Source organism: Pleurodeles waltl, chromosome 12 (assembly GCF_031143425.1).
Source record: "Pleurodeles waltl isolate 20211129_DDA chromosome 12, aPleWal1.hap1.20221129, whole genome shotgun sequence".
NCBI classification, from domain to species: domain Eukaryota; kingdom Metazoa; phylum Chordata; class Amphibia; order Caudata; family Salamandridae; genus Pleurodeles; species Pleurodeles waltl.
The window spans coordinates 69,594,988-69,610,274 of record NC_090451.1 but is presented as its reverse complement, the minus strand read 5'-3'; the positions used below and the strand labels follow the sequence as shown (position 1 = coordinate 69,610,274).

General features: G+C 47.1%; 1 protein-coding gene across 1 annotated transcript in view; it reads right to left on the bottom strand.

Annotated features, from left to right (window-relative positions):
- LOC138267709 (GRAM domain-containing protein 2B-like) overlaps nucleotides 1-14,170 on the bottom strand; it is a 130,835-nt gene extending 116,665 nt beyond the window's left edge. Inside the window, exon 1 of the mRNA XM_069216866.1 lies at nucleotides 12,869-14,170. Coding sequence (XP_069072967.1) covers nucleotides 12,869-12,921 — 53 coding nt within the window. The 5' untranslated portion in view covers nucleotides 12,922-14,170. The remainder of the gene's footprint in view (nucleotides 1-12,868) is intronic.
- Nucleotides 14,171-15,287: the final 1,117 nt, after the last annotated feature.

Below are 15,287 nucleotides of genomic sequence, written 5' to 3'. Positions count from 1 at the left end.
TCACCAGTGGGTTTGTGATGGAAGAAGAATGCACTTGATGGTGCATGGTGAAACTAGTAAGTTAATGATGGGAGATGCGTGCACAGTGCAATGCATTATATCACCAGTGAGTTTTTGATTAGACAAGGGTACACACACACACACACTTGCCTGATTTCACCAGAGTGTGTATGATGGAAGAAGAATGCACTTGATGGTGCATGATAAGACTAGTGTGTTCCTGATGAAAGATGTGTTCAGAATGTGGTGCTGGATGTCACCAGTATACGTGCATGAATCCACTGGTGCACAGGTCATCGATGTGCATTACACTTTTACTTTATCACCCAGTCTTGGTGCATAGGTCCACCAGATACACCTCACCTGTACTGACACTAGTGCGACACAGAACCAAGCTCACTATAGACCAAACATATCACGCACACCCAACATCTCACACAGGAGCCAACAGAACCAGCCACCTGAAAACACCCCACAAACACACCCGACATATAACATCACCACTCACCATCAGAAACTGAAACAGACTTTGATGAAAACACCAAAACAGTGCCGTAGCTCACCACAGAAGGTACTAGGTGTCCTCACCAGTGGTAGGTGTGTCCTGTACAAATGCCACTAATGCAACATAACGTGTGGGTGATCGAACTGTTGTGCACATGCGTGTGTATGAGAGTGGTTTGCATGTGATAGGCGAAGTCTGCACAGATCTCTATGATGGGTCAAGAGTGCACTTGGGGTTGAGTCATGTTCTGTTAACTTACAGCCTGTTACAGTTTTCACATTGTGCAATCCCCCCAGTTTCCAAGGGCACCGTGATGTTTTTTGGGTTGCTATGAGATGGGTGATGAGTGGCCACAAAAGGAAGGAACTCCTGTGGGGAGATTAGAGCATGGGACCCTCAATCTCAGCCCATAATACTGTGCGCGAACCCTCATTGTGAACTGCACGATCCTGTCCCGAGGTTGCACGCCTGTCTCGCCTGGTGTGTCTCTTTCACCACCTTGTGAGGTTCCACTGGTGACTGTTCTCACTCACACCCCTCAGTTGCTGCCCACCCACCACTGACTGCTGACCTATGATAGGGGGTTATCACCATGTAAACCTGAGGGTCTGGCAGAGAGTAGAAAAAAGTTTATTTGCAATGACTTATTTTTGGAATGTGATGCGCGTCTTTGTTGTGTTGTGTGTGTGTGGAGCTGTGCGTTGGCTGCATGTGCCTTTCCTGGAGTTCCTCCAATGCCCTGGTTGTGTTTGCTGTGTGTGCAGGCCATGTATGGGCTGTCCCACATGCTGCTGTTCCTCGCCTTTGACCATAGTGCACATGGGTATCCACACTGTGGTGTGGTCTGACGTGCTAGGAAGAAACCTTAGAAATATCTAAGAACGTGGATGCCACCACGTGCTCAAGTAAGGGTGTCAATAGGGTTTGCTTTTATTGATGAAATAACCATCTTCTTCCTGGTTACACCACTTCAACCTGAAGAGTTTGCGTTTCACATACTCTTAATAATGTTATCTTATGTTTGCGCAGATATGTTGCTGTGATATAAAAGGTTGCTGCTCGTAGACCTGCACAAAAATTGTAAAATGTAATTTCTCGAAAGTTGTGAAAAGTAAGTGAAATTATGTGAAATTATATTCCATAGGTTCACATATGAAATGTCTATGCAAGAGCGTACCTTGTGTTCAAAAGTCAGCAAGATGCAACTGAGGGCACAGGTCCGAGGAGAAATGTCCCCCCCCCCCCAAACTACTCTCTGCTCTAACCGAACCTCGGAAAAAAATGTGTGGGTGTGAAATTTCGTAGCTGCAAAATTCACAGTTGTATTCATTTCTCAAATGCAAAATTCACAACTTTTGTGGCTTAATACAAATTTAGAACAAGCGCAGCGTCCAGCAGTTTGAAGCAATATGCATTTGAGGGGGGTTATGCTGTTTTTTTTATGGAAATACAGGGTAGTGCATTAAGGGTGTGGGTGTTTTGTGTTGTACGGTTGGGTTTTGCTGACGATGGGGTGGGATGACACTGAATGGCCTGTGACTGCATGATGGGCTTTATGTAATGGGGATGTGCTTGGCCTGTTTAGATGTGGGTGGGGTGTCCTTGTGTGATGAGATCCTTTCTAATGCCTTCTTCAGTGTCACAGAATGGATTGACTTTGAGTGATGTGTTTGTGTATTGTGGCTGGTACCACGTGGGTAGGCGAGGTGGTGTATCGTGTGGTGCAGAGTACGACTTTAGTGTTCAGTGTGTTCTGCGTTGCTTTGTGGATAGGCACAGGGTATTGTTAGGCGTAATGGAATTTTGCATCGTATTTTTGTGATATTTTGGATGATGTTAACATCTGATGTTTGGGTGTTGTGCTTTGTATACGAAGAGTGGGGTGGACTCATGGTATTGTGCTTGCGGGCACAGCTTGTGTTTATTGAGTGAGGCTTCTGTGTTTGTGAAAGGACAGGGGTACACAGTGCCGCGTGTATGATGCAACAAGTCTGTAGACGTGTGTTCGATGCCATCTTGGCCACAGGAGTACATGTGACAACAGGAGAGTGAGGGGGCCTCACCACAGGCCTCGCTTGTGTTCGTGATTCAATAACGAATCTTTGCCTGTGCCGCAAAAGTTCAAAAAGGGCAGACCCCTCTGTTGATAAACCCATCCGTTCCCATCCTTATTTCAATTGCTCGGCTCAATAGGTGAACCACCTACCCTGTCTGAAGGTGGCACATCTAGGCGCCACCTTTGACGTGAACCCTCCTGTATTCATATGAACCCGATGAGGATACTGCGCTGCACACTCACACCCCAATGCGCCCAGCAAGTCAAGAGCCGTGCTCAGCTTCCCCCAAACAGTGATCCTTGTACGTGCATTGGTTTTTATCATGCCTGGATTACTGCAGTGACGTCTTGAGGAACCCACCTTCCCTGACTTGTTTACAACGGAGCACCGAGACTAGATTCACGTTTACTCCTGCGCCCCTCTGTGACCTTTCTCTCTTCACCCTCCGCCCTACTGTCTCTCCCTGCTCTGGGACTCCGAAGCATCTCTCCAGGACACGAGACGCCTTCTAAATCACCAGGTGGTGCGTGCGCAAGAGCACAGGGCTGTGAGTGATAGCACTAGTGCCTGTATAACACCACAAGAGTGTACATGATAGTACTGGTGCCTGCACAAGAGCACAGGGCTATGTATGATAGTACTGGTGCGTGCACAAGAGCACAGGGCTATGTATGATGGTACTGGTGCATGCACAAGAACACAGGGCTGTGAGTGATAGCACTAGTGCCTGTATAACACCACAAGAGTGTACATGATAGTACTGGTGCGTGCACAAGAGCACAGGGCTGTGAGTGATAGCACTAGTGCCTGTATAACACCACAAGAGTGTACATGATAGTACTGGTGCCTGCACAAGAGCACAGGGCTATGTATGATAGTACTGGTGCATGCACAAGAGCACAGGGCTATGTATGATGGTACTGGTGCATGCACAAGAACACAGGGCTGTGAGTGATAGCACTAGTGCCTGTATAACACCACAAGAGTGTACATGATAGTACTGGTGCATGCGCAAGAGCACAGGGCTGTGAGTGATAGCACTAGTGCTTGTATAACACCACAAGAGTGTACATGATCGTACTGGTGCGTGCACAAGAGCACAGGGCTGAGAGTGATATCACTAGTGCCTGTATACCACCAAACGAGTGTACGTGATAGTACTGGTGCGTGCAGAAGAGCACCGGGCTGTGAGTGATAGCACTAGTGCTTGTATAACACCACAAGAGTGTACATGATAGTACTGGTGCGTGCACAAGAGCACAGGGCTATGTATGATAGTACTGGTGCATGCGCAATTGCACAGGGCTATGTATGATAGTACTGGTGCATGCACAAAAGCACAGAGCTGTGAGTGATGGCACTAGTGCTTGTATAACACCACAAGAGTGTACATGATAGTACTGGTGCATGCACAAGAGCACAGGGCTATGTATGATAGTACTGGTGCGTGCACAAGAGCACCGGGCTGTGAGTGATAGCACTAGTGCCTGTATAACACCTGAAGAGTGTACATGATAGTACTGGTGCGTGCACAAGAGCACCGGGCTGTGAGTAATAGCACTAGTGCTTGTATAACACCACAAGAGTGTACATGATAGTACTGGTGCATGCGCAAGAGCACCGGGCTGTGAGTGATAGTACTAGTGCTTGTATAACACCACAAGAGTGTACATGATAGGACTGGTGCGTGCGCAAGAGCACCAGGCTGTGAGGGATTGCACTAGTGCCTGTATAACACCACACAAGTGTACATGATAGTACTGGTGCGTGTGCAAGAGCACAGGGCTGTGAGTTATATCACTAGTGCCTGTATAACACCACAAGAGTGTACATGATAGTGCTGGTGAGTGCACAAGAGCACAGGGCTATGTATGATAGTACTGGTGCATGCACAAGAGCACAGGGATGTGAGTGATAGCACTAGTGCTTGTATAACACCACAAGAGTGTGCATGATAGTACTGGTGCGTGCACAAGAGCACAGGGCTGTGAGTGATAGCACTAGTGCTTGTATAACACCACAAGAGTGTACATGATAGTACTGGTGCGTGCACAAGAGCACAGGGCTATGTATGATAGTACTGGTGCATCCACAAGAGCACAGGGCTGTGAGTGATAGCACTAGTGCTTGTATAACACCACAAGAGTGTGCATGATAGTACTGGTGCATGCACAAGAGCACAGGGCTATGTCTGATAGTACTGGTGCATGCACAAGAGCACAGGGCTGTGAGTGATAGCACTAGTGCTTGTATAACACCACAAGGCTGTGTATGATAGTACTGGTGTATTCACAAGAGCACAGGGCTGTGAGAGAAAGCACTAGTGATTATATAATGCCGCAAGGCTGTGCATGATAGTGCAGGTGCATGCAGAAGAGCACAGGGCAGTGAGTGATAGCACTAGTGCTTGTATAACACCACAGGCGGTGCATGATAGTACTAGTGCATGTGCAAGAGCACAGGGTTGTGAGTGATAGCACTAGTACTTGTATAATACCACAAGGCCATGCACGATAGTGCAAGTGAATACACAATAGTACAGGGCTGAGAGTGATAGTGCAAGTGAATACACAATAGTACAGGGCTGTGAGTGATAGCACTAGTGCTTGTAATAATACCACAAGGCTCTGTATAATAGTACTGGTGAATGCACAAGAGCACAGGACCATGAGTGATAGCACTAGTGCGTGTATAACACCACAAGGCTGTGTATGATAGTACTGTTGCACTCAACAGAGCACAGGGCTGCAAGTGAAAGCACTAGTGCTTATATAACGCTCCAAGGCTATGCATGATAGTGCAGATGCATGCAGAAGAGCACAGGGCTGTGAGTGATAGCACTTGTGCAGGTATAACAGCACAAGGCTCTGTATGATAGTACTTGTGCATGCACATGAGCACAGGGCTGTGAGTGATAGCACTAGTACTTGTTTAATACCACAAGGCTGTGAATAATAGAACTGGTGCATGGACAATAGTGCAGGGCTATAAATGATAGCACAAGTACTTGTACAACACCACAAGGCTAGGTGGTGGTTTGAACTTTTTTGTCAGAACTGAGTTCTGATTTTGAATCCAGTTTGGCGTGGATTCCACTCCAGGCCCATTTCCTTCTGCAATCAAGACTACAAAGAATCCAGAATGCAGCAGCCAGACTCAGTCTGGACATCCCCGACACAGCCACATCTCCTCTCACGTCAGAGACCTACACTGGCTCCCAGTCAACAAGCGTGTCACATACAAACTCCTGATCCACACCTTCGAGGCACTACACAACATAGGACCAGCATACCTCAATCACCACCCCGCCTTCTACGTACCCAACAGACAATTCCGTTCTTTCCAGCTCGCCCTCACAGCCGTTCCCAAAATCTGGAAAAGCACAACAGGAGGAAGATCCTTCTTCCACCTCACAGCCCAGACATGGAACACGCTACCTCTCAAACTCAGACAAACCGCATCACTGAAGCAGTTCAGGAAAGACCTCAAGACCTGGCTTTTCGATTGAGCTGCACACCCGCAAACAGCACCTTGAGACCCTACAGGTGATTAGCTGCACTTTAGCAATTACTGATTGATTGATTTCCCTCATGATATATGTCTTCAATGTATATAAACACGTGTTCACTTGTTTATGCATCCCATCCATCCGCGCACACGTAGTGTGAAATTCCCTAACACTTGCACTGGGTTTTCATTACAAAAGTGGTGCAAACCCAGGTCAAAAAGTTTTTGGGGACTTACTTTGCAGTGCAAATCATAATTTGCGCTGGAGAGTACCTAAAGTAACTCAAAGTAGCGCTATGGGGTTCTATATGCTACTGTGTGATAAAGGGGCATTCCGTGGGTGGTACATAGGTATTCCCATTCAACCACGCAAAGGTTTGGACAGAAATCTATATCTACTAACATCTGTATCCAGGATTTACGCAAACAATGTATGCATTCTTAAAGCTGGAGTAGTGGGGTGAGTTCGAATAGTCTCAACATTCCAAACTTTGCACATGTGCTGCACTGTACAACACACACTTAAAGTGGAAAGCGTTTTAAAGCATAGTTTTGGTCCTGAAAAGCGTAAAGTGTGCCATGCCTGGGGGAGAGAAAAACAGTGCTGTATCTTAGTAGCTACATCAGTATTCTGGTTTCTCCCTGTGACACAAAGAGGCGCAGGAACTTTTTGCATCAAACGTTAGTACATTTCCTCCATGAACTTTGACTCACATTAATTACATTAAATTAAATACATTGATGCATTATAATGTGGGAGAGCTCACAAAACGTTAGTAAACGTGGACCTTTGTGGTTTGTTTTCCGAGCCGCTAGAAATACCTTCCAGGGCATGTACTGTCTGTTGCGAGGCATATTGTGGCTTACCAAGAACACAAAGGGGCTTGGAACCCACCCATTGCTTCCTATTGTTTGATTTTTAACTTTCCCTCTTAGTCTGTGAGTCATAAAACCAGAATAACTAGCCCTTGCCTCTTTCTCTCTAGTACATGAGGTGTGCCTGAGCTGGGCCAGGGCCAAGAGGAAGTGGAAGCAGGCACGGGAGGGGTGGGGCTACAAAGGATTCATGGCATTTATGTTCTATCCTTTTGATGTTTTAGGAATGTGATTCTCAAAGCCCAGCTATGCACGAGATATAGCAGGTGGCTGGTTTTGTGTAGGATTTCTCAGATTTATGCTTAAACTTACAAGCCCTGATACAGGTGTGTCCAAATTTACCGACCCCTGTGTGAATCCATGTTTGCGCAGGGAGCAGAACTCCGAGTTGGGGGGGTATTCACTGGATCCGGTAATTGCCTGGTGCGTTAAATATCTCACAGTTTGTTCAATTCTAGCAGGTCAAATGTGCCCGAATTTAGAAGGGGGAAAGTGTATGGTATTTACTGCATTAAAATCTGCATGTTATTCCCAAAAACTTCGTGATTGGTGTTATTTATAGTACCCGATAAATAACGAACCACACAACATCATTATTTCTCTGGTGCAATAAATAGCAGCTTTATTACAACAATCTTGGAATCAGGGATGTAGTTGTGTATAATGAACTGAGACAAGAAGCACAGGTGTGTGTGTGTTAGTATGAATGTGCATGAGTCTTTAATCTTCTAGTTGTGTGTGTGCGCGTGTGTATGTGGAAACAAGCGTGCACAGATTTGTGTGGCACATATTGTTTCTAGATGCATGTGTAATGAGACAGGAGTACATGGCTGCAGAGGGGCACCTAATGTGTGCAAACAGCATGCATACATATATGTACGGTGTCATTCTTGGGGACTGAAGGTGGCACGTACGTGACATCAACACGCATGAAAGTGACATGCGCCAAGATCAGCATTTGTGAGATAGCACGAGGTGGCTCACTGGCATAACACAAAATGATGGGTCCCCCTGCAGAATGTGGCGGTGTCACCCCCTCCTATAGGCTGTGGGATGAATGGGGGCCCCTAACCAGAAAGGGTCCCCTCTATCCCAAAGGGCCTCATTACGGCCCTCCGGTGGCTGTGAGGCGTTTGTGACATGAGGCTGCCATGTACCCTATGCCTCAGCAGCCTCTCATTAGGCAAGTGCCAGCGAAAAAAAATATAAAAAAACAAACTAAAGTCCAGGGCCTTTATTGCTTTCCGTAAAAGGCGACTCTGCTGGATTCTGGGTTTGCCTCATTCTTTGCCTGGGTTCATCTCACTCATTCTGGCTCTTTCCAATGCCCCTTTTAATCCTTGGTCACGTTTTCATATCTTTCTCTTGTCCCTTTTTTCATCCTTTCCTGCCTCTCCTTTCTTGCTCAGAGTTAAAGTCTGGTAAGTGGTGGTGCCCACTATGTGCAACCTCCATCACAGAGTCACCACTGTTCATAGGCACAGCTGTGGCATTTTCTACTGCACCTCAGGGTCTTCTGCTCACCACATGTAAGAATATATTGTGCTGCTTGTGGGCACAAGCCCAAGAGGGTACAATGCCACCCTCTTTAGCATCACAAGTAGGTTTGACGTTGCCTGCCAGCCTTGTGGCATTGTAAATGCTTGTTTGGTTTTGCTATTTTTTACTACTAAAAATTGGCAGGTCCTCGACAATAATAAAAATCAGCACAAAAGCAAAAATATTTTTTGGTCTCAAGAAGCACACATTGCCACAGTGGTCCATGCCCTTCAAAAGAACTACTTTGTGTGTTGATGTGCCGCATGTGATTGAGCAGAGTGCGACCACTCACAGTGGGGTTAGTCAATGGCTGAAGTTGGCTGACCCAGAGCTCTATGATGAATGCTGACGTCGACAAAAGACAAATGTGACTGGTCCAACAACAGACTAATGGAAGCCGACGACTCTCTGAAACCCTATAATACACGTGTAGTATATATTTAACTTTAATAAAACCAAAAGGCCTTTGCTAACCCCAGACCTAAAAAGTAGCAAACCAGGTGTTTCAAAATGTGAACAAACCCTACGTATTCAAAATAAAAGGACACACCCGTCAATGTCTATTCGCCAAATACACCAGCAAGCAAAAATGACAGCACAGACGCTGTTTACTCCTAGTGACATCACAGTGCATATCCTTGTCCCACTCCCTGCTCTCCAAAAGCCTTCTGTTTACTCTCTTTGTCGCTCATGTGTTAGGGAAAAGGTAAGTACTCAATATACTGAAACCAAATATAACTTTTACATTCTTGTTTACTGTCTGTTCCTGCCTTGATGATCTCTGTGTGCAACAAACAACAGTGATTCATTCAAGCAATGTTTGCAATGATTGTTTCATTTGTAACAAAGTTCAGAGGAGTGCACATCTTTGCATCAACAAGTGTCTTCATCTTTTAAGCAGTGAGGGCCATTTCAGACAGAATCCGCAGTCTGGAGTTCATTAAAAGACAAGCCAATGCTCAATTATGCATGGAGGGGCATATGTAAATTTGATTGCTGCACTGTGTTGCCCTATTTTGTTTGTAAATCTGCCCCTTAGTAAAAACAAAAAACTAAGCATTATCACAACCAATAGTGCTGGCTTGCATATTGAGTCCTGGCTAAGACATTAACAAATCCTGCTGAAGTAAACAAAACTTTCTATATGCAACATATCCATGATATAAAGAATGTAATATTCAATCATTCACAGTGCTTTTCAGATCTAAAATAGTTCCTCGTATATTCCAATGTAGGTACTCCATAGGAGGTGGACTGATACACAAAACAGTCAATAGTGTGAGGTGACAAGAAATATACTGCTCTGGGCAGAGCCAAAGCACGCTCTCTGGACAGTTCAAATATTTAGTAACAAACCTTATTACGCACAGCTGGGCTGTCAAGCCAGGCCTAAACGATTTGGTAACAATAGGTCCTGCAGAGATCAGCATAATTTGGCTAGTCCTAGTAATCCATGATGTGATGGTAAATGGCTCACAGTGTCCAATAGTAACCTTCGATGCATCTGAGATGGAAGCATTGTTTCGTAAAAATCTGAATATCATGTAGAAGACAATGGATAATGTGAAAGCTGCTGCAAGTCAATAATTATGTGGAAAACGCTGCAGCCACATAATTGTATAATTCCAATGGCCATTCCTACCAGTAAGGAAGAAATGTGACTCCTACATCATGTAGGCCTGATTGCTTTATGGAACACATCTTGTACACTGATTTACACAGTTGTGTGATTTACTGTCAATGTGTTATGTTTGCTTGTAATGGAAAGTGCTCTGACACACTGCGTTAGGATGATTAGCGCTATGAAAGGAAAGAATTCAAACTAAAGTAATGAGTGAATTTACATTGTTATTTGTGCGACTACTCAGTGAGACCGAAACATCTGGCATTCTTACAGAGCATGTACATCTCTTATATGCAAGGATTAAATAAAGCCAAAACCCTCCCTCCACACTTTAGTTTTTTCTCAGTACTTATGAAGTGATAACAAGCTGTGAGTCTTTGTTTACTGTCATTGCATTGGCATGCAGGTGTTGGGCTCCAGATAGCTCCCAACCAGGATGACAATGAAACAAAAGAAGGGCTGATGGCCCTTTAAGTGAGGCCTTTGTTTTGGGCCCATCTGGGCATGAAAGTAAGTACGCCCCCTTGCCTCCTGCAGGTTGCTGCACTGCAACTGAAAAACAGACAACATGCAGGCACTGCTGATTGTGTCCCACAGTTGGCAAATTACATCAGGACAAATTCAGGATATATCCCTAGGGCCTGCCGTATCCTGGATCCACTCCAAAAAAAGCAGCCGGATCCAGAATCCGACTTGATCTCCACCATTTTCCTCCCTGGCTGTAGAACACCACAAGTTTGTGATTGGGACACTGACTACAATAGCATACATGCACAATCAACTACACACGCACCACAGTGATTGGACAAACACACAGCTACACCCCTGTAGAAACATTAACAGAAAGGGACACACACCGCAAGAAAACACGCAGGCAGAGAGAAAAACAAGTATGGATCAGAGGTCGAAGTGGGCAGGATCAGTAGGGCACAACCTGCCCACACTTTTCAATTTAACACAAACAGTTCCTGTAGTTTTAGTTGAAGGTGGAAGGAAAGGTGCTGTGAAGCCAGTGAGGGGCAGGGCGGCTGCTACCCGGAAGAAATCAACGCCATTGTATAGGTGTGGTCAATCTACAAATGTGGAGGCTTCCTGGGAAGGTGGTATTGGCTTTATTGATGGAGTCACTTGAAGCTTCATGGTGACAGAGATGTATTCTTTTTGAGGGGCAATGCAAGTTTAAAATAATGACTTACACAATCACAGTGCTTTCTGCCACAGGCAGGCACCTCGCAGCACTACAAATACACATGAAACTTTTCCCCTTTGAGCTGGACAGGATTCAATGCTATGGCTCTCCGGTTACACGTAAACACATCTGCTGTGATGGAATTAACCGAAACAAGTTTACTAACGTAAAATGGAGCATTTTCCACTGATTAGTTTAATGTGCATTGACTTTTGATTTCAGGTGTGTGTTATGTGAAGTTAACTAAAGGTGAAAGACCAACAAAACCGAGAATAATTTTTAGCCTCAGAGTTGGCCATGCTCACTGGCCCCGCACACTCTGCATTCAGGATCACAGTTCCCATACTCTTCTAGTGGAGGTGTACATGCACAGCCACACAAACACACTGGGGCAAACAAAACTACAGGTAGATGCGTGCAGACGTAAATCACACAAATACATAAGCACAAAGGCAGGAGACTCCGGCAAACAGAGCCAGACACAGGGACACACAGACTGAGAGTCAGACAGAGAGACACATTGACCGACACACACAAATGCACACATAGAGATGAAAAAAAAATCACACAAACACACACACACTTACGTGCACGGATAGCAGTCAATGGCTTGGGATGGGAGGGTTAGGAGAGGGATCAGAGGGTCTATGGCGGGGCTGGGTTGGCGAGCCTGTGTCAGTATATGTCAGTGCACGTAAAGAAATAACCAGTCATGGTGGGGATGCCTATGTAGAATGCTTACAAAATGAGCCCTAGTAACATTGGGGCAACCACATGGAAATTATACTGCCACCGTGGTAAAGCCCTCATCGTGTCCTGCCTGGGCACCAAGTGCAAACTGAGAATCTCTGTAGGTCTAGCAGAGGAGCAGATTAAATGTAAATAGTTCAAAGGCATGTAAGAGCATCAAACCATCGCATCCAGCTTCGAGCTGTGCCCACCTTACAATTACTGTGCGATATCTCTCTCGCTCGCTCTCTCTCTCTCTCTCTCTCTCTATCTCTCTCTCTCTATATATATATATATATATACATATATATATTTTGTATTTGTATATATGTTTGTGTGTGTCTTCATGTCCCTGAAGACTCTCTATATAGGGATCCTCAGAGCCGTAGGGATCCTGCAAGGCATAGGGTACGTCCTCATTCGGATAGTGAGGGTTCCTGTAGACACAGGGAACTCACTCATCCGAGACTGGATGCGTCCTACAGATGCCATGCTCACTCATCTCTGCAGAAGAAGGATGCTGCAGACAAAGAGAACTGTAATGTAATGTGATTTGTAGAGAGCTAGTTGTTGCCTGTGAGGCTATCCAGGCACAAACTCACTCATTCCAGCAGGATGGATCCCACAGGGTGCTCACTCATTACCAGCAGACAGATATCCTGCAGACACAGGGTGCTCAGTGATCTCTGGAGGGGCGGAACGCTGGAGACAGGAGGTACTTACTCATACCCAGCAGGTCGCCTGCAGACACATGGTACTTACTCATACCAAGCAGGAGGTCTGCAGACCAACAGCACTACACATACCCAGCAGGAGGTCTCCTGTAGACACAGGGTACTCACTCATTCACGGGGGACTCCCCGTCCTCCAGCGTAACCGGCATAGGTATCTCCATCACACTGCCGGGACGCTCGTATACCACTGCTGCACGGCTCTGTGGACCAACGTGGGCTCTGGGGCTTCAGTACTAACAGCTTTTTGTGGTCCTGTCCCTCAGTGTTCCCAGCTCCCTAGGGTCTAGGTGCTAACAAAATGGACCACTATTCTCAGCGATCCCTGATGCACGTGGTCACCATGGTGTTGGCGTGGTTACGGTGGCCTCAGTGTTTCACGGCGTCTGTGGTCAGTGTGTGATGCCTATGGCCAATGTAGTCTTTACTGAATGTAGCCCCGTCCTCTGTGCTCCACTGATGGCCCTACAGACTTAATGTTTCCCGGTGCACGTGGTCACTGTGGTGTTGCTGTGGTTACTGTGGCCAGAGTGGTCGCCAGTGTCAGTGGTCAGCGTAGTCTTTAAAGAATGTGGTGACTATCCTCCACTGGTCACCAGGGCCCGATAGGCTCAATGTTCCTCGATGCAAGTGGTCACCATTGTCTAATAGTGGGCCCTAGGGTGCTCATTGTTCCCAGTTGCCCGTGGTCACCGTGGTCTTTATTGAACGTGGTCTCCGTTCTCAGCTGCTCGCAGGGCCTTTATGGTCAATGCTCTGGGATGCCTGTGGTCTCTCAGTGGACCTAGCTTTCCCCAATGCCAGTGGTCACCGTGGTTCCCAGGGGCTCAGTCACCCCCTTGCATGTGATCAGCGTGGTTTTTATTGAATGTGGTCTCCGTACTCGACAGACCCCCAAATAAGCTCAATGTTCCTCGATGCCCGTGGTCACAGTGGGTACCGTGGCCTCAATGTTCCCGGATGCCTGTGGTCTCGTGTTATCCAAAAACCCGTGGTCTCTCAGTGCACCCAGCGTTCCCCTACCGGTCACTGGTGCCTCGCCGTGGGCCCTCTGCTCGCACACTTCCCCGTTGTCACCGTGGAGTTTATTGAATGTGGTCACCGTCTTAGGCTCATGTTCCCCAATGCCTGTGGTGTCTCAGTGGCTCAAGTGGCCCCCGGTCAATCCGGTCCAGCCGCGGGCCCTCCGCTCTCACACTTCCCTGTGGCTCGAAGTCGCCGTGGTCTCTGTTGAATGTTGTCTCCTGCAGCCTCGCAGCACAAAGACCTGCTCCGGGAGCCCCGCTCCCTCGCCCCGGCCGCCGCGTTGTCGACCAAAGTCCAGGCCCGGGGTGCTGACTCCACTCTTTTCCGCTCGCGTTACAAGAACACCGGCGCTCCTGCACCGCTCAGCACAACCTTATCTGTGCTGGTGCCCTGCACAACACTGCCACCTCACAGCCCCTCTCTCCTCCCCTCAGCAGCCTCCTCCGAAGATGCTCTCCGTTACCATGGCGACAGCAGGTGCACACTAAAAAGATGGATTTTTGAGCGCTCTGGCTCAGGACGCATCTCTTGAAGAAAGACAAAGCCAGGGATGACGCCGGGTCCATGGAAAGCGTGACTCAGCGCCGGCGGGGGTCCGTGAGGGGGCGGGAGGGGAGGTGTACATGCTGGCGCGGGTCTGTATGTGTTATGGGGGGCTGCACATGTGATGCTCCCAAAACAGTTATTTTCATATTTACGTTTTTTTTTTCACAGCGCCTAGCATGTTCTTCAGGGCACAGCTGCAGAGGTCAGCGGACGTTGTTGTTATTGAGGACTTTTAGCTAGCGGACACAACCAATTACCACTTGACGCTCCAAACACAGGGTTCATTATCACCCATCCGTACTCCATTTATCTCAGAAGGATGAAAGGCCGAGTTGGTCAAGCTGCTGGTTGCTCATGGGCAAGCGGTCCTTCTCTGGGCCAGCGTCAATGGCTGGGAATGCTCGGTTCGTGGGATACTTTGCGATGGGATGTACGAGAGATTGTGTGTGTATGTGGGTGAAGATGAGATAATGCTTCCCTTTAAGTGTCTGTGTGTGTACTGGTGAGGTTAGGTGTGCATAGTATGAATGTTAATCTTGGTCTGTGGGGATATCTCGGGGCGCGTCCAAGGACCCTGGGAAAGGGATGTGGGTGTGGACGTTTGTGCCTGTACCTTGGAGTGTTCTACTGGTGAAGGTTTGTGGTTGCACCAGTGCTTTAAATGGGCCGGTACTGTCCGGTACTGAGTACCGGCACTTTTTTATTTTGAGAGGGAGAGTACCGGCACATCTCAAGAAAAACGTAATACTTTTAATTGGAGAGTACCGGCACTTCTCAGAAACAAGCAGGTACTCTGGTACAGAGTACCTGCACTTCTATTTTTCCATTTAAAGCACTGGGTTGCACTCTGGTGAGTCGGTGAGTACGTGGGTATGCTTTCCTACATCCATACACGGCGAGGGTACCTCTTGTGTCAGGGAGAAGTTCTATGTTGCTGTGGAGCCGTGTGCTCTTGTGC